At 40.2% G+C, this 18,188-nt stretch overlaps 3 protein-coding genes across 6 annotated transcripts; 2 read left to right on the top strand and 1 right to left on the bottom strand.

The window, feature by feature from the left end:
• The first annotated feature begins 74 nt into the window (after positions 1-74).
• On the top strand, positions 75-5,429 carry gcna (germ cell nuclear acidic peptidase). Of its 2 annotated transcripts, XM_085291497.1 has the most exons (13): positions 75-202; positions 554-657; positions 1,442-1,553; positions 1,669-1,741; positions 1,872-1,924; positions 2,013-2,079; positions 2,175-2,245; positions 2,753-3,169; positions 3,270-3,420; positions 3,520-3,664; positions 4,193-4,328; positions 4,496-4,700; positions 4,824-5,429. In XM_085291497.1, exons 2-13 carry the CDS (start codon positions 568-570, stop codon positions 5,053-5,055), a joined length of 1,752 nt encoding a protein of 583 aa, XP_085147623.1. In that variant the 5' UTR covers positions 75-202; positions 554-567; the 3' UTR covers positions 5,056-5,429. The 2 variants fall into 2 exon arrangements, with proteins under 2 accessions (XP_085147623.1, XP_085147631.1); XM_085291505.1 differs by lacking the exon at positions 554-657 and having other exon boundaries at positions 103-202.
• A 926-nt stretch (positions 5,430-6,355) lies between these two features.
• Positions 6,356-10,163, bottom strand: cetn2 (centrin, EF-hand protein, 2). 3 transcript variants are annotated; one of them, XM_085291534.1, is made up of 6 exons: positions 10,075-10,163; positions 9,791-9,870; positions 9,467-9,631; positions 8,898-9,026; positions 8,671-8,808; positions 6,356-8,447 (listed from the first exon to the last, which is right to left on the bottom strand). In XM_085291534.1, the coding sequence occupies exons 2-6, from the start codon at positions 9,791-9,793 to the stop codon at positions 8,358-8,360; spliced, it is 525 nt and encodes a 174-aa protein (XP_085147660.1). In that variant the 5' UTR covers positions 9,794-9,870; positions 10,075-10,163; the 3' UTR covers positions 6,356-8,357. The 3 variants fall into 3 exon arrangements, with proteins under 3 accessions (XP_085147660.1, XP_085147651.1, XP_085147642.1); XM_085291525.1 differs by having other exon boundaries at positions 9,791-9,940; positions 10,075-10,160; XM_085291516.1 differs by having other exon boundaries at positions 9,998-10,141.
• A 2,330-nt stretch (positions 10,164-12,493) lies between these two features.
• Positions 12,494-17,922, top strand: nsdhl (NAD(P) dependent 3-beta-hydroxysteroid dehydrogenase NSDHL). Its single transcript, XM_085291486.1, has 7 exons — positions 12,494-12,712; positions 12,807-12,968; positions 13,220-13,366; positions 13,468-13,596; positions 15,217-15,359; positions 16,957-17,059; positions 17,158-17,922. Exons 1-7 carry the CDS (start codon positions 12,692-12,694, stop codon positions 17,488-17,490), a joined length of 1,038 nt encoding a protein of 345 aa, XP_085147612.1. The 5' UTR covers positions 12,494-12,691; the 3' UTR covers positions 17,491-17,922.
• The last annotated feature ends 266 nt before the right edge of the window (positions 17,923-18,188 follow it).

Below are 18,188 nucleotides of genomic sequence, written 5' to 3'. Positions count from 1 at the left end.
TGTGAAATTTGTCTACGTGATTATTTTCCTGCAAACGTAGGTGTGGACAAGATGGTTCAGTGCCACTCCGAACGCGCTACGATTGGTCCAATATCACGGTGACAACTTCCGGTGCAATGGAGCACAAGATTTGAATTTAACTTCGTAGTTGCTTCCCTATTCTCTCAGCCACTCTTATTCTCTTATAACAGAAGCGCAATTGGTAATGAAATAACAAATATTGTCGGGTTCGTTTGTTTGTTTTATAAGTCGGTAATTCAGTGTGTGCTAATGGGGGAAAATGAACCAGCTAGCTCTTGTTAATGTTAGTTGATTAACGCTAGAGACCCCGTTGCTAACGGTAACGCTAACGCTGCTCAGCTAAAGGCTGTAACCCCTCAACCATATAGATATATTTTGTTCCAACCAGAAAAATTAATTGGTTAAATGAAAAATGTTTGGTAAAAACTATCAATTAGCAGCACTCTGTGGTTTTATGATGTTATAAAAAACTAGCTTGATGTTAGCGCTGGAGCAAACTTTAAATGGCTCGTGCTATTGTGTGCTATTGCAGACTTGAAGGAAACTATGAACGATGCTACGTCCAAGTCTTTTCACAAAGTGGCTAAAAGAATGGGGTGGATGGATGAGGGAGGACTGGAGGAAACGGAAAAGAAGGTTTGCTGCATACTTTTTTTAAACCCCTAAATTATCGCGGACTTCATTAAAAACTGGTAAACACACTGGCACTATTAGCCTGGGTTGCTGGAACAGAGAATAGCTCTCAAGTACAACGTTTGAGACAGAGGAGAGATGATCGATCGTCTCCCTTTTAGCTTCATATATCAGATACCTTTTAAGAGATACATTTTTTAAATAGTCCGTCAACCTAGGTCGACAATATTTGTTCCGCACTTTTACATCTGAGGAATTGTTTCAGCATGAATATCTCAAAACTATTAAAGACAAACTCAAACTTCAATGAATTTGGTCAAATAATAAATGTCATGGCATCACGATCTGTAATTTGGGGCAGGTGCATCAAAACTGTGTGATGGCTGGTTGTTTAAATAAATATTTGTATAAAAAATGATTTTTGAATGGAGTACAGTTGTATTTCACAATGTCAATTGAAGCCTCTAGAAACATTCTTAGTTACAAAAATGCTATTTTCATTCAACTTGTATGCTGGATTGAGCAAATATGGTAACCAAAACAAAAAGAAAAATATCAATTGATAGTCTAATGTCAAAATGTTGGTACTCAGGTAGCACTTTATTAATGTCTAAGAAAATAATTTTGTAAAATATACAGATTTTATTTATTTATTTTTTTGGAGACCCACTATGGCAGGGGTTGATTTTGTTGATTTGCATTTAAAAGTGATGGTATCACCATGAAGTAAATGATTGAAAATGAATAAATAAATAAACATTATTATTGTTGTTGCTTCTGTTTGCAGTTGATGAGTAAAATTGGTAAGAGTCGTCATGCTGGCACAAGTGGTCATGGATCAGCAAGTAAGTGGAGAAACTCTGCGTTGAGCGAATCGAGTGACGATGAATTTGACAGGTGTAAGTGTTTGGGCTTTTAAAAAAAAATTTTTTTATTAATGTACAATGCTTAAAGGTGTGACTTTGGTTTCATGTATGGATTTAATTTTTTTCCTATTACCCTTTAATGCCTTAGTTCTTATGGAAAAAGCCACACCCCAAGCTAAAGCCACTTCACACAAGCCACGCAGTCCTGCAAAGACAGGCAGGTATGAAAATGTTTTCATGAAGCATTTTGTCTTTTTCTGATCTAGATTTTCTATCTGATTTATCATTTCACACTAATGACTATATTATGATATAACTAAAGTATTTAAAAAGCACTTTTATTATTTTCAGTTCAAACATTGTGGTGGTGAGCTCAGATGATGACAATACTGCTTTTGAAACATGTAAGTGCTAATGTCATTCTTCTGGTTAGATTTTGTCTATATATCCCACCAATACAATTTTTGGATATTTTATCTTTGCTCATTGAAGTTCTTCAGCGGGCAAAAACTCCCAATACCAAACCCAAGAAGACATCTAAAAGTGGCAGTGAGGACAGGTGAGTCCGATGAATTTTTATCCACCACTTTTATTTCCCGTCAGAAGTAAATGTTATTTACTGCTAAACATTTTCCCCCTGGGTTAATTTCACAGCCTCCATAATTTTATAGTTGACGACTACTCATCAGATGATGACTTTGTTGAGCCAAAATCATCTTTCAAAGGTAATTTTGCTGTTGTTCCTCACTTCCAGCATGATCCCAAATAATGTCGGGAGATGTCACATGCAACAATAAATGACACAGCCTTCACATTTACCTACCATTTGATCCCGGGAGGAGAAACAAATCCCTTTGGAGTTGCATCAGCAAGGCAGCCTGTTGTGTTGCTTCTAATATAACAGTGATATTGATTTAATTCATTAATGGGGAAATGAGCTAAAATCTCATCTTGGGAAGTTGCACCTGACTGATCTACGGCCTAGATTATCAATCAGTCACACCTAGTTGTTTATGCCTACGTGACAGTGTTCACTTGCTGTGTGGTTTACAAACCGGGAGAGGATTGTTCTTCACTTTGCAAATTATTTTCTGGTTGTATACAAAGCTTTTGTTGATGTATCAGGCGTCTTGTTTTTTCTAATTTCCCTGTTGCTGCTTTTTTAAATATGTGTCAGATGCATATGTAAAAGTCTGTTAATTTATTTATTTTTGTCTCAAATTTTTTTGTAGTTCCTAAGAAGACCAATACTCCAACATCCCAGCCTCAAACAAGGCGACCCCTGTCTCTGTATAATTCACCTGTCTTTGTCAGCGATGATGAGGATGATGATAATATTGTGCTGAAGAGCACTTGGAGAACCCGTCACACGAGGCCCAAGTCACTTCCAAAGACCAGTGAGAATACTCCTCCTCTGTGCAATGACGATGAAACTTCGCCGTCACTCCCCTCTCCTCCTGCTCTGTCTCCTTTGTGTCGTCCTTCAAATGGAGCTAAAACATTAGTGATCTCTCCCAAGCGCACTTTTTCAATGCCTTCCAAGCTGGATGATTCAAGCAGTTCTGAGGAGGAGTTCACATCCCTGCTGGAGAGACTGAAAAAGAAAAACAATTTCATAGGGAATTCATTCCTACCGAACAACAGCAAAGGTACGGTAACTGCTTAATTCTGAATGTTTGAATCTGACAGTCTTTTGTTTTTTTTTGTCATGCTCATATCTCTTGCTCTCCTTTTTCCAATTAAATTTAGAGAGCAATAAGGAGCCTGCTGGGACAGTCTCAGTTCCTTCTGTATCCCAAACACCAGGCTCTAAATCATTAGGTGTGAAGACACCTGGAAAATCATCGATCTTGAAGCCAGCCGTCAGTCAGAGCGAGCCGAGACACGGTCCAACCAGCAAGTGCGTCTAGTGGATGCACTAATTGGGCACCAGATAGTGAGCCTTTTCCTTTTATACACGAACGTTTGTCTTCATTTTGCTCTGTTTGCTTCCCTCTAGGAATGTGCTGTGTAAGACCCCGGGCTGCTTCCTGCAGTCGCTCACAAATCCCAGCTCCAGCTATGTGGGCAGCTTTAAGCAGAACAAAGAGGCACTCACAAGTAAACTCTACCACCTGTACAACACCACAGTGTTTGAGAGTAAGGTAATGAAGAGTCATTGTTTACTAGACTGTTTTCCATTTGAAGTTGAGGAATATTTAATTTGATGCACGTGACGTAAAAGAAAATGTCCAGACTTTGTGAAATACCCCTTGCTTTCACTGGTTGCCTAAAGTCTATTGGCAGCCATAGTAGAACCACCATCTGTAATATATTGTGTGTTATGTTGTTAGACATAAACAAGTCAAGGATGGGTCACATATTGAAGCTGCAAAGCTCTCTGGTTGATTTGTGTAGGATAGCTGTTGTGCTAAATGATAAAATGCTCACTAATGAGTTTCAAGAATGAAGATATGAACTGTGAGCAAAGGCCGGAATCTCCCATGCAGTTCTTTCAATATTGATGTACAATTTAAAACTCCAGTATTCTTTTTATATTATTATTATTGTAAATTAAATATGATGAAACGCTCTGCGTAAAGAACGAAATATTTATACATTGCATTGTTTAATGTCTTTGCTAACAGGGTGAGTTTTTGTTTTCATTTATTTCTAACTTTCTTTCTTTTTAGCTCCCTGCGAATATGTCAGTGACCTGGAATAAGAAGATGCGTAAAACAGCTGGCTACTGCGTTACAGGGCAGGAAAAGGGTGGAGGAAACCGCTACGCCCGCATAGAACTGTCAGAGAAAGTCTGTGACTCTGCAGGTAATGGCTTACTAAGGTCCCCTAGAATTATTTGCTTGTCAGGGAAGCTGCGACCTTGTGGAGCTTTAGAATCTCTTACTGTGCTGTTGTTCCTGAATATGTGCGTGCGCATATATACGAGGTACCTCGTTTTGTATGACAACATTGTCTTTGTGCTTCCCTGCTAGATCGTCTCAGGGACACACTGATACATGAAATGTGTCATGCTGCAACATGGCTGATTAACGGTGTAAGGGACGGGCATGGAAACTTCTGGAAGCTCTATGCTCGCAAAGCAACACTGGCACATCCGGAGCTGCCGATGGTCACGCGCTGCCACAGCTATGACATCAAGTACAAATTCCAGTACCAGTGCACTCGCTGCAAGAACACGTATGTAAACCAAAACCACTTACTCCATTTTATGAGTCACTGTGTGTTTCCAGAGCGTTTGAGCTCATTTCAGCCTGATTAATGTCTCTCTCTTTTTTTTTTTTTTACTGTGATTCCATATAGGATCGGCCGTCATTCCAAGTCACTGGACACGCAGAGATTTGTGTGCGCCCTCTGCACTGGTCAGCTTGTCTTGTTGACGCCTTCTAAGCCACGTGCTCCCACGCCTTTTGCCAACTTTGTCAAGGAAAATTACTCGAGTGTACGACAGGAGCTAGCAGGACAGAGTCATGCAGAGGTGATGCGGAAACTTAGTGCAGACTTTGCCTCGAAGACTAAACTGAGTCAAAGCTGAGCCAGTATGTGTCCTTTACACAGGAAGCCTATGAAATATCTCAGTCAGATAGTCTTACATTATTGAGCAGCTATGATTCTCAATGTTTTTTTTTTTTCTGTTTGTCTGTTGATCATTAGAGTTGCTGTAACTGGAAAAACTGAATGAATAGAAAGTAAATGTTTCTGATTGTGTGCTTGTGTAGATGATAGCATCAAACAATGTCATACTTAATAAGTGACAGTACCATGGTAAATGTCTGATATGAGCCTTTTAATGCTGTGCTGGTGCGGGTTTTTTTTCGTTTGTTTGTTGGTTTTGCACCTTCAAGTCTTCAAATAAAGTTTAATTCTTTAAGATGGTCAGCACGTGCGCTAGCTACAGCCTGAACACAATGCTCAGTGTTCCTCTGCTCATTGTCATCCCGCGCTCCCCATCACTCCTCAGACACACTCGGTTCTTGCTCCTCATACACCTTCTCCTCTGCAATAATCTCCAGGTAGGTCTGCACATTTTGATTTTGGATTTTTTTTAATTAACCAAACCCTTCTTAGATATTATTCTCACAAACATTTGAGCTAAATCATCATAATCAATGCTTTTTCAGCAACTCATCAGGACAATCAAAGCAGTTATTTTAGGATGTGGGGAAGATTTTTCTGTGACCCAGTTTTTGATCTTGGGCGCTACTAATCAGGCCTTGTCATTGGTTTGTAAATTCTATATTATATTTGTACAGTTCACTGTTTGTTAGTGACTCACAATATACACCATTTTCTACTGTCATTTACTCTGGAGAACATCACCTGTTTATTTTATGTATTTTGTTTGGAGGCCACATGACAACATACTGTTTTGGATAGGGATAGGTGTTACTTGGGCTTAACGCACAACCAGTCTGCATATATGCTCACTGGCCACTTGATTGGTTATCTGTTCAGCTGCTTATTAAAGATCGCATCTAAGTACTCAGACAAATTGCAGCAACCCAATACACTGAAGCATAGTCAAGGTGGCCTCCTGAAGGTCAGACTGGCCAGACTGCTTCAAGCTGTCAGAACTTCAGGCAACAGTGACTCAAATAATCACTCATTACAACCAAGATATGCAGAAGAGCACAGAACCTGTCAAACCTTGAAGCAGAATGGCTACAGCAGCAGAAGACCGCATAGTATCTGTGTTTAATAGCATCAGAAAAAAATACATTCAAGGTTTTATGATGCAACTTAAAAAAATTGGAGATAAATCCAAAGTCGAGCCACTCAAATGAGCAATGCTCATTTAAAAATAAAAGTAAAAATAAACAGGACACGAGGACAAATTGCTTCAATGGGTTTAATTTTAACTGAAATACTGTTGTGCTGTTTATATAATTCAATTCACAAGACATTATGTAAAACATTCAGGAATATTGATGATAAAATACGCACAAAAGCATGACAGAAAATATATTAACAATCCCTTTAAGACAATGTGACCAAAAACTGTACATAAAAAAAACAAGGACACAGCTTCTGGACCTGGAAAGTGAAGCCAATGCAAACTGACTTAAGCCTGCATTTCCTTCACAGGCCACTAGGGGCAGCTCTTGTAGTTCCAAAGGTCTTTAAACAAACTGCTGTAGTACTTATTTGACCTATAAGCTAAGTACACAGCTTCTTCACTAAATAAGGGTCTCAGACACATGTTTCACATCAGCATGATGCTATTTTGATTCTTCTTTTTTAAAACTGTATTAGTGCAGGTATACCTATTGGTTGACAACTCACTACTATATGGTCAAGCAGTGTTGTTGCTTTCACAGTCACACCCAGGTAATGCTGAGTTTAACTCTTTAAGAGTTAAACTCAGCGTTGCCTGTTACCTGTTAAAAGCCTACTAAGAGTAACCCTTGAAGCTGTTTTCTAAACTGACTGTTTTTTTTGTACAACAAAATGACTGTGTGTTGGTCAGAATTTAGTGAGGGGGGTGTCTGCAAATGCAACTACCCTTGGAAACTATTTGAGCACTAAAGGTGGTCAAACCACACCTTTATTGATAAATACAGAGTTGTCAAAGTGGTCATTAAAGGTACGGGGAGGCATTCAAAGGTCATCTTTATGGGTGAAAGAGTTATTTAAAAAAAAAATGAAATGGGCAAATTGTTCAAGTGAAAGCTTCTAAACAAGGTTTCACAAGGCTACATCCATGTTTTATTTTACACAGCCTTAAGGCTTTACACACCGGACGCATAAAATCTGTGCGAATATTTTGTTGGTTAAAAATATTTTATGAGAGTCACCTATTCTTAATGCAGTCATTTATATGTTTGAAACAAGCTCGATTTTTTCACTTGGCAAGAAGTGTGCTGTACCTTGAATCATGCACAGTACTGAATATACAAATAGTTAGATAACAGTATTTTACCTCAGACACTGCTCTGGGTCAGTCGGCTCTCTGAACACGAATGTGTTCCCAACTCTGCCAACAAGAGCTCAAACTGCCCCACTGACATCATGAAATATGTCCGGAAGCAGTCGTGATACAGCTTGGATGAACCCAGAACTTCCCAGGACCGACTCATCATCGCTTGATGTTGGTTTTGAGGACGAATTTTCCGCAAAAGTTTGGAACAGAAAAAAATTCTAAATTTTATGTCACTTTTTTTAAAATGCACTTGGTGTGTAATGGCCTGTAGGTGTGGGATCCAAGATGATGGTGTGCTAAGAGGCAGCTTCCCTGATTGTGAGAATTACCCCTTTAAGAGGCACAGGCACAAATCCACAGGCAGCACGGAGATGAGACAGAGCGCTCTCCAGTCGTCAGTGGTTAACAAACACCTTCACTGCATTGCAAATTTTCCCAGGAAAACCAGTATAAAAGAGCCGAAACATGAGACGGTAATGGGAGTCACCAGTATACGAGAGTGAACAGACACTGCTAACATAATGCACAAAGTATCACACAAAGCGCTGGAATGTACTACGTGTCACTGTATTGGTGCAGGCACGATGAATAACCTCTATAATATTATCAATATATATCCTTCATAAATGAATGCAGCATTCTAACAGGTAAGAGGGTGTACTCTTACAGTTTTGGCAGTATGTTGTCATGTAACTGAAAGAAGGGTGGTTTGGCATTTTGCTAGACTTTTTGTCCAAGTCTTTAAAGGTTTTGTAATGATTGTAGTTTTTGAAGCTTAAATGTCTTGACTGATTTAAAAAAAAATTATGGCACTATACAACGATAATAAGGTTTTGTTTTCTGGATAAATGGATGAGCAGCAAAACACCCTCACTGATCCAGCCTGGTCCACCCAACCTTAATGCCTTTCATTTGCTTCAGTACAGGCAGGTTTTTTTCATAATGCGCAGGAACTCCTGCTGGTTCACTTCCCCATCTCCATCCCTGTCCGCTTCATCTATCATTTCCTGCAGAAACACACAAAACACGAGGAAATGAAAAGAAGAACTGAGAGATGGAGAAAGCAAAACAAGCTGGCTTGATAGCATTCATGAGCAAATGCTGTGTTGACATTATTCTAAACTGCCTTCACAGCCTTTGGCTTTGTCAACACAACCCACCAGCTAGATACAGTAATATGCTTTTGATATTTTATTATTAGCTCTTTTATGCCATGATGTAGAGCCTCACCTGCAGCTCTTCATCTGTCAGGTTCTCCCCAAGCTCTTTGGCTACCCTCTTCAGATTCTTGAATGATATCTTGCCCGTCTCGTCGTCATCAAACAGCCGGAAAGCTTTTAAGATCTCCTCCTTAGAGTCCTTTTCAGCCTAAAATTAGAGAAGAGGGAGAGTACTTTACTCCGGACAATACAACTCTTTAGTAACATAGAATTAAAAGCAATGCAACACATGTCTACCATTTTCTGCGTCATGACAATGAGGAAGTCTGCAAAGGAGATCTTTCCTGTGCCATCCTTATCAACTTCACCTATCATCTTCTTGATCTCCTCTTTCTTTGGTTCAAATCCCAGAGCTCTCATGGCAACCTGACACAGAGTAAGAAACGCAGATATTCAAAGCATACATAGGTAATTATCCTTCCTTAGCAGCGGCAGGATAAATTATGTATCGTATCAGTGGGACATAATAACAATTAATCTGGTCTTTAGCTGGTCTTAAAAAAAGGTAAAAAAAAAAAACTTCAAATAGAAGATTGTAAGGTTGCTTCCAAACAGAGTCCATCACTGTGCAATGAGAATGAGTATTTACCAGCAGAAAAACATTTTAAAAAATGAACTTATTTTATCCCCTTATATATTTAAGCCCTTTCAAAATAGTGAACAAAGTCTTTACTTTGGGTCGATAGTCATCATTTCAGTTTAACTTAAATAAGTTTGGCTAAATGAAGCACTAAATGATGAGTGTGCCAAATAACTATATATGCAGCTAACTGTACATGTAGACATCAGGGCATGAGATATTTTACCTTAAGCTCCTTCACATCGATGTATCCAGAGCCATCAGTGTCAAACAGCTCAAAGGCCTCCCGGATCTCCTGCTTCTGTACCTCCGTCAGCTCTGGCTTGGGGGCTGTCTTCTTGCGAGGAGGGGGCACCGGACCCTGCAGGGATGGTCTCTTGGCAACGGTTGCCTGGTGGTGGGGACACAGGAGGAAAAAATATAAAGTATTGTATTCAAAACGTGTTTTCCCCCATACCTAACCACTGCCGGTTTACAAGTTATACCAGTCAGATGCCACAAACGAACACGGAATTACGTAATTTCTAAATAATGAAATATGTTCACTCACCATCAGTTGCTCTATGTGTACCTGGCAAATCTGGCTGCAGATCTTTTAGGCCAATCACTGTTTTCGTCTGGGCTGTGACGCTGTCATTTTGGGAAGGGGAAGACAATAAAGCGGTTTCCAGTTTACATCACTGCTTTAATGACACCTAGTCTGGGAGAAATATGTTATACAGTAAAGCATCGTTCTTATTTCGCTGTAACAGCCTACCTGCTAAAATGTGGATGAAAAAAGAAAAGCGCAGGCGAACCAGCTTGTGTCACGAAGCGGATGTTTGATTTGTTTACCTTTTGTGCCAGCGGACAACCAGTGGTTCCTGGACGTGGAGGAGTTAGAGAAAGGATGCACGGAGGCACAACGAGAAGTAGAAATCAAACGCAACAGTCGGGAAAAAAGCTGATTGGTTGGTGAAAATCACGGGGTGCTTTACGGTAACAACATTCACAGCGGCGCAGAAGGTGTGCTACGGATAGAAGCTGCTTGGAGATAATGTGGAGATCTGAGAAGTCATACCTAAATAGATATGATGTCATTTCATTATGTAAATGGTGTGATTCCTCGTGGTAATCAGTTTAATTTCCTCCGTGCTAGGGATTCAGAAACACACTGAGAGTCTAACACAGTCTGATGAGACAATAAATCAAGTCAAAGTCAGCTTTATTGTCAAAAACCATAAGTACAGATCATAGACAGGAATTTGAAATTGCAATGCATCCACGGCCCCCAGTGCACACTAAAGAACATAAATTAAAAATATAAAAGTAAAATAAAACGCTTATATACAACACAATATAATACAGTCTTATATAAACTCATCATTGCTCACAATAATGCACAATGATAATAATAATAATAAGGGTTAGCACGACGTGGAAAAAGCATAATCTTCTCCAGAACCAATAAAGAAGAACATGAAACGAGAAGTTATTAGTCCAAGTTATATGGAGTTTAATACTGCAATTAGAAGGCTCTTCTTATTTTATTTATATATCTATTTATTTAATTTTTTCTACACACTTTTCTACACTCTGTGACATTTGCATCATATGTGAGCAAGTTATTTATGCTTAAGCACAGATCTTGTAATATATGCACCGAGATGGTGGAGATCTGTGCCAGAGATGCCTGCAGGATCAACAAATTAATCCACGAGGCTGGAAGCATCATTGGCCTGAATCTGGATGCGCTGGAGTAAGTGAGGAGCAGAGGTTCACTGATATAGCTGCTCTCAGTCACGCACAATCCATCATCCCTGCTTCATTCCACCCAGCAGACCCAGCAGACCTCATTCTCCCTCAGACTTTCTGAACCCTGCTGCCATAAAGAACGCTTCAAGAAATCAATTCCGCTGCTCTCTGCAAAACTCACACAAACACGAGTCTGTATTATACCTTCTTGCTGTTGTTTCTCAGACTCACTGTGTGCATATTATTTATTCATGCTCTTTTGCACGATCTCAGTTTTATATATTTTTTTCTTTAGCGTCATTTTTTCTATTCTTCATTTTTATCACTGTTGTATACAGTGGCGGTCCTAGCCTGTTTGGCGCCCTGGGCGAACACTCCCTCTGGAGTTTTACGATTTATTTTTGGAGCAACCGTAATCCACATTATTTCCTTAGGGATTAATAAAGTATTCTGATTCTGATTGTTTCAGGATGACCTGCCATTATCCAATGACACATCTGCTTTCCTGTATCTTTTGCTCGTTTCTCTTCCTCTTCTTTTCTCTTTTTTCTAAGCTGAGCACCTGATGACTTTGAACTTTTCTTGTCCATCTTCCATTGGTTTTAATTTTGCACTCCAGTATGAACACAAATCCCCCAACCCGAGGATCACCACAACATAACCTAATAGACCTACACCTTAGTTCACAGACTGGCTTTGTCTAGGGTGAATTTCTGGGATTTCGCACAACCCAGGATTCAAATAAGGAATACATAATGGGCTTGGATTTACATCATTATGAATGAAATGTGCTCTATTTGGAAGCAGCCGCCCCCCCTCCCTTTTCGATGGGTTGTGTGTGAGACTTTAAATCATCAAACTGTAAATTATACATTTTAAATTGTTATTGATCCCTTTACTCCTGGTCCTAAAGTGTATATTTATTTTCTTACTCTTCTTATATTTATTGTTTGTTTACTTGCACTGCTGTAACTGGAGCCTCGTCGTATTGTCTCTCTATATACTGGACTGTATGTAGCAGAGATGACAATAAAGTTTACTTTGACTTCAGCAGCGAGCAGGCGCACCGAGGACTGCCCGTGTCGCCCCTATCAAAAACCGCTACTGGTTGTATATGCCAACACGCCTCACATTATAAAGCCTTCACTCTGCTTGCAGTACTTTCATTTTTGGCAGTTGTGTAAGCTCTGTTTGAGTGGCTTGTAGAACAAAATGTTTGAAGTAAGGCTGAGATGGTTTGGACATGTGCAGAGGAGAGATAGCGGATATACTGCAGAAAAGATGTTGATTGTTGGGCTACTAAGTATCAAACATCACGATTTTCAAGCTGGCTCCTTGAAGTTAGATTTTCAAGGGGCGTGGTTTTTGAGCTGGCGGACGGCTGAAATAAGCTTCTGCCCCCTGATTGGTCAATGTGGTGGCGTTCTTTGACGTATCCCAAATACTACTGGCTTTTCGCAAGGGTCAGCTTCGTGACTTGACCAATGAGAGAGCGGTTCTCTCTCAGCTGATTGAACATTTCAGGTGGGTCGTGCGCGGTTTCCTTGGGCTCGGGTATATGACACAGGAAACAGTGTCGCATGCTTCTTGTACGAAAAGTCGTCACATTTATCTTGTCTGCGCTGAGCATCGATTTTCTCCACGCAAAACTTTTTCCCACGCTGCCTGAGACCCACCACGGTTTACTTACGTGTTGGTCACTTCTCATTGGTTTCCCATGGCTACACGTGTGCGACCGGTGAGTTAAAACATCATTATCAGCCCAGTTGTGCTTTGATATTTTATATTCACTTGTGCTTGTCAGTAATCGCCCCCCGCTTGTTTTGATACAGAGTAGTAAACGGTGTGCGGTCATCGGGGGGTCCGGTTTCTTGGGCAGACACCTGGTGGAGAAGCTGCTGGACCGAGGCTACTCTGTTTCTGTGTTTGACATCCGTCAGAGCTACGAGCTGCCCGGCGTCACCTTCTACCAGGGAGACCTGTGCGACAAACAAGTGAGGCTGCTCTTTCAGATCTCTGAGGGCTCAAAGGTCAAAAAAGAAAAAAAAATGGCTAGACCACAAAATATTGGGTGATAATCGGGTTAAAAGGCCTTAAATTATTGCTTATCGGGTCAGTTTAAAGAGTAAAGATTTCTTTAAGTGCAATTTTCTAATTCATTCTTGCACCAGATAACAAAACTCCTTCCCCAGGACAAACAAATGCAAACCAAATTTCACCAGGTGTCTGCTTTGTTCTGCTCCAGGCTCTGCTGGCAGCTCTGAAGGATGTGTCCTTGGTCTTTCACTGTGCCTCTCCATCGCCTGCCAGTGACGACCGTGCTCTGTTTGAGAGGGTCAACATCCAGGGCACACAGACTGTTATCCAGGCCTGTATAGAGTCTGGAGTACAGGTGAGGGAGAGCATTTAGGTGCCTAAAGTTCACTCTTTAGAGAATAAGAGAAGACAAAGTGTCTTTAATGTGCAGTTTTGTTTTGTTTTTTTCTTTGCCAGAGGTTGGTCCTGACCAGCAGTGCCAGCGTGGTGTTTGAGGGGACTGACGTTAAGAACGGGAGAGAGGATCTGCCGTATGCCAAGAAGCCCATTGACTACTACACAAAGACCAAAATTGAGCAGGAGAAGGTAGGCAGGAACGTAGGAGGGTGTATTCGAGTTTGTTGGTGTGACTGGCAAGGCCCTGTAGTTGGCACTGTAGCCCAAAGGCAAGAGAGAAATTTTTATTTGTTATTTTAAACCAAAATAGGAGTGAAATGAAGGCTCTAATTTCCACTTTTTGATGCAGTCAGTCATACATTTTAGAGAGAACAGGAGAAATAATGAACTCTTCATTTGCATTTCATTTGAATGCATTTACAAGTATAATTTAGCCTCTTGTTTTCTATTGTCACATTTTTAAGCCTCATCTAGACTGTTTGTATCTGTACAGTTAGATACATAGAAAAAAAAACCCCTCATCTTGATAATGGCTGAACAGAACAGCTGGAGTAATTATGCAGATTATGGAGATGCAAATGTTATTAAATATATTAAAATAAAATGGATAATTTAAGACAAATATAACGGCATAAGGAAGAGAGAAAAACGAGAAACAAAGACCTCACAGTGGATTGTGCATGAATGCATAAATACACAGATTTGTGTATTGTTTCCAATCTGTAAACTGACTCATCTCAGCAATATTATGATGAATAGATCTTTTTTTGAATTCTCAACATATTATTTGTTCCATCTGACATATCTTCCTATCTTCATTACTCAGTTGTTATACAATGGAGGGCCACATTTGAGCCATCTAATAGTATACCTCTTTTTCCATCCATCTTCTTCCACTTATCCAATTCACGGTCACAGGGGGCTGGAGCCTATTCTAGCTGTCATAGGGCGAAAGGTGGGGTACACCCTGGACCGGCTGCCAATCTATCACAGGATTAACACCTGAAGACAGACAACCATTCACACCTACAGCCAGTTTAGAGTCACCAATAGGGCTTTGGAGCGTGTTGAACCTAACCTGCATGTCTTTGGACTGTGGGGGGGAAGCCAGACTACCCAGAGGAAGCCCATGCAAGCCCACAGGGAACTGTAGCTTGCCTCCACCAGTGTGTGAATGTGAATGAATAGTGGAATTGTTAAGCGCTTTGAGGGTCTCGAAAAGTGCTATATAAATGCAATCTATTATTTATTATTATTATTATTATTAACATGCGAACAAATAAAAATTCCTACTAGCCTACTTCTTTTGCTTTTAAATGCATATATACATGCATTCTCCACATGATCTTGTTGCATTATTTTGTTAAGATCCAATATTTAATCTGGTAACATTTTAACGTTCGAGTTAATGGTTTCTATATTAACGTAAGTTAGGTTAAAAACTGTTCTTGAACCATCAGAGCCAATTCAAAGAATTCAGATCTAGTCACCGCTAGAACAGCTGCCTTATGGAAAAACAGGTTTTTGGCTTGGGTGCACAGCCTATGATACCTGACATCTAAATGATGAGGTTCAAAAGCACATAGGCTAAATTTTTTTTTTTTTTTTTTTAATGCGTATTAGTGCAGAGAGAGTCCAAATGTTACATTTATTTCCCTCCAAATTTTTATTCCTTAATTCTTGTTTCTTGTCCATTTGCCATTCTGTGGGTTGTCTGAGAAAAGTGAGGCCTGTAGGGGCTTAGAGCTGAAGTCTGGAAGTTGCAGACACTCTTTTGCAGCTGTATCCTATTCTGTTTTTTGTGTTTAGCTGGTCCTCAAGGCTTGTGACAAGCAAAAGGGCTTCCTCACAGTTGCAATTCGGCCTCACGGCATCTTTGGTCCTCGAGATCCACAGCTGGTTCCCATCCTGGTGGACACGGCTCGCAGGGGCAAAATGAAATTCATCATTGGGTGAGTCATAGCATTTTAAAAATTTAATAATCACTCACTTAATAGAAACAGCTTGAATATGATAAAACACAACTAACAAACTGATAAGACTAAATGATAATCAGTTCAGCAACAATCACTGCTGATGATCTGAAGGTCTGCTGATTTTAGTCCAATTCCTATGCTTCTTTGACGACATCAGTGCACGTGTGTCATAAGAGCTCAGAGTAAAGCCTGCGTCAGCAAAAAGACAAGAAAAACACCCCCCAATATATTTTTGAGGGAGCCAGCAGCTGCTGCATCTGCATGTACTGCCTTCAGCATAAAACACTGTGATGTGTTGTTTGTGGTGTGGAAGGCTGGACTCACAGCATTTGACAGAAAGTGACAACATGGAGTTGTAGGATTTGAAAGCGAGGCTTTCTTTGGTCTTGAGTGGGTTTTGATGGTGAAACAATACCGAGTTGAATCAAGGATTTTAGCATTCTCTTCTAATAAACAAGTTAAGTTATCAGTGAAGTATTGGTGTTTCTGAAATACGAAGCTGAAAGCAGCCTTGAGATAGTGGCTCAGCCCACACAGCCATGTGAAAAACAAAACAAACTTGAATTGCTTTCTGTATGACGTTATCAATCTCTCACATAAAAGTGGAGGAATTTTGGCCCACTCCTTTTTACAACATTGCTTCAGTTCATTGATGTTTACCCACAACTCTGTTTAAGGCCTTCTATGGTATTTCAGCCAGGAAGGGGTGTGGACTTTGACTGGTTCATTGCAACATACTGATTCTGTTCTTTTTCAGCCATTCAGCTGTGTTTGGGATCATTGTCCTGTTGCGTAACCCAGTTTTGCCAGAATTTTAGCTGTCGGATGAATGTTCTTACATTTGACTTTAGAATACTTTTCATGGTCGACTCGTTGACTGCAAGGTGTCCGGGTCCCGTGACTGCAAAACGAGCCAAAATCATGATTCCCTCCATTACCATGTTTATGCTGATATGATGTGTTTGGGTTTTGTCAAATGTGGCACTGTGTATTCTGGTCAAACATCTCAACTTTGGTTTGGTCCATCCAAAGGAAATTGTTCGAGAACTCTTGTGGTTTGTTCAGATGTAATTATGCCAACCTATGCTGTGCTGCCGTGTTCTTTTATGACAGAAGAGGCTTTCTCCTGGCAGTCCTTACAAATGGGCTGTACTTTTTCAGTTTTTTACGAATTGTACTGTCATGAACTTTAACTTTTAACACGCCAACTTACACATGTACAGTCTGAGATGTAGCTTTTGGGCAGTTTTCTGAATATTACTCAATCTGATCTTGGGGTGAATTTGCTGAATCGTTCACTCCTGGGAGAATTGTGGCATTGTGTTACCACACACCTGACTGCTCAATGCCAATAAAGCGCTCAAACGTTTGCTTTCATAGCAGTGCTCGCACTTGCTGATGATCAACTGTTCATGTGATTAGCAGCATCTGACAACAGCTACTTAACATTGTAATTCCTGTGAAAGCAGCATGAAAGCGTGCTACTACCACTAATTATTAGATCCTAGTACTTATTTTCAAAAAGGATGTCTTGATGGTTTTCAGTTAAATAATTAGTTTTTGTCTCCTTCAGTGATGGAACCAATCTGGTAGATTTCACCTTTGTGGAGAATGTAGTTCATGGACACATTCTGGCTGCTGAACGGCTGAGAGCAGACTCCCCCATATGTGGGAAGGTTAGTTAAAATAAAATCCACAGCAGTGGTGGCACCAAGTGGTTAACATGCTTTTCGATCAGTTAATTTACTTTAATTTTTCTCCATTTGTCTTCCAGCCATATCACATAACCAACGATGAGCCAATTCGCTTTTGGGACTTCATGTCTCAAGTATTGGTGGGTCTTGGATATCCTCCTCCCCGCTACCACCTGCCTTACAGTTTGGTGTACGGACTGGCGCTTCTCCTCTGGCTGCTGTCCGTACTATTGAGTCCTTTAATATCTTTCAAGCCAACTTTTACACCGATGAGAGTGGCTCTGGCTGGAACCCACCACTACTACAACTGTAAACGTGCCAAAGAAGACCTGGGCTACACACCGGTGGTCAGCCTGAAGGATGCGATTGCACGCACCGTAGAGAGCTATCCTCATCTCAGATGCGAGGCTTGACAGGTGGCTGGAATTAGAGACTGCTGAGACATGTAGAGCTCTGGGCATTTATACAATTAAACTCATAATGAGAATAATGTGATGCGGTAATACTAAATGGAAAATGATGGAAGTCACTAGTGATAGATAAACTTCACCATGTGAAGCATTTGTATGCCTTTTTTATTTTTCATGTAGCATTCCACCAGTAGATGGCAGCAGATGGTGCTGGTATTGGTGCCCTTATTGCAGTCTGATCATACACAAACTGCAGAGTACATCCACTCTTAATGCCAGTACAGTGATCACAGCTGATTTTTGTTGTCTTCTGTTCTTTGTACTTGTAAACACTGAGATGCTGCTCTTGAGTTTTCAAAATGCCTTTATACATTCCTCCACATGCTCTTGATAGAATATATATATATATATATATATATATATATATATACATACATACATACATACATACATACATACATACATACATGTGTGTAATATATGATTATGTGAATGTTTGGCCTGGAACAGACGTTGCACAAGTTTCTGACATGCTGTTAAGTGAAATCTTCAGCGATACTGTAGACAGTCTTGTGCTTACATATTTGTTCCAACTGTCTGGGCAGAAAGTCCTTTGCTGATTAAACTTGACAATGCCCTCATGCACAACGTGAGGTTTTCTTAGGAAATGTTTTTCAGAGTTTGGAGTGAAAAGAACTTGA

The sequence above is a fragment of the Mchenga conophoros genome, linkage group LG2 (assembly GCF_057382185.1).
Source record: "Mchenga conophoros isolate Kocher_MC1m ecotype Shallow Benthic linkage group LG2, M_conophoros_male_GT1.1, whole genome shotgun sequence".
In the NCBI taxonomy this organism is placed as follows: domain Eukaryota; kingdom Metazoa; phylum Chordata; class Actinopteri; order Cichliformes; family Cichlidae; genus Mchenga; species Mchenga conophoros.
This window is presented reverse-complemented; position numbering and strand designations above follow the sequence as displayed.

Bases quoted from the DNA above. Each gene is read 5' to 3' on its own strand.
- gcna (XM_085291497.1), top strand. From the start codon at position 568: ATGAACGATGCTACGTCCAAGTCTTTTCACAAAGTGGCTAAAAGAATG. The intron at 1,742-1,871 runs GTATGAAAATGT...TATTATTTTCAG, and splicing joins AGTCCTGCAAAGACAGGCAG to TTCAAACATTGTGGTGGTGA. The intron at 1,925-2,012 runs GTAAGTGCTAAT...TGCTCATTGAAG, and splicing joins CAATACTGCTTTTGAAACAT to TTCTTCAGCGGGCAAAAACT.
- cetn2 (XM_085291534.1), bottom strand. The intron at 8,809-8,897 runs GTAGACATGTGT...CTCTAATTTTAG, and splicing joins TTGTCATGACGCAGAAAATG to GCTGAAAAGGACTCTAAGGA. The intron at 8,448-8,670 runs GTGAGGCTCTAC...GTGTTTCTGCAG, and splicing joins TGACAGATGAAGAGCTGCAG to GAAATGATAGATGAAGCGGA.
- nsdhl (XM_085291486.1), top strand. From the start codon at position 12,692: ATGGCTACACGTGTGCGACCG. The intron at 12,713-12,806 runs GTGAGTTAAAAC...GTTTTGATACAG, and splicing joins TGGCTACACGTGTGCGACCG to AGTAGTAAACGGTGTGCGGT. The intron at 12,969-13,219 runs GTGAGGCTGCTC...GTTCTGCTCCAG, and splicing joins GAGACCTGTGCGACAAACAA to GCTCTGCTGGCAGCTCTGAA.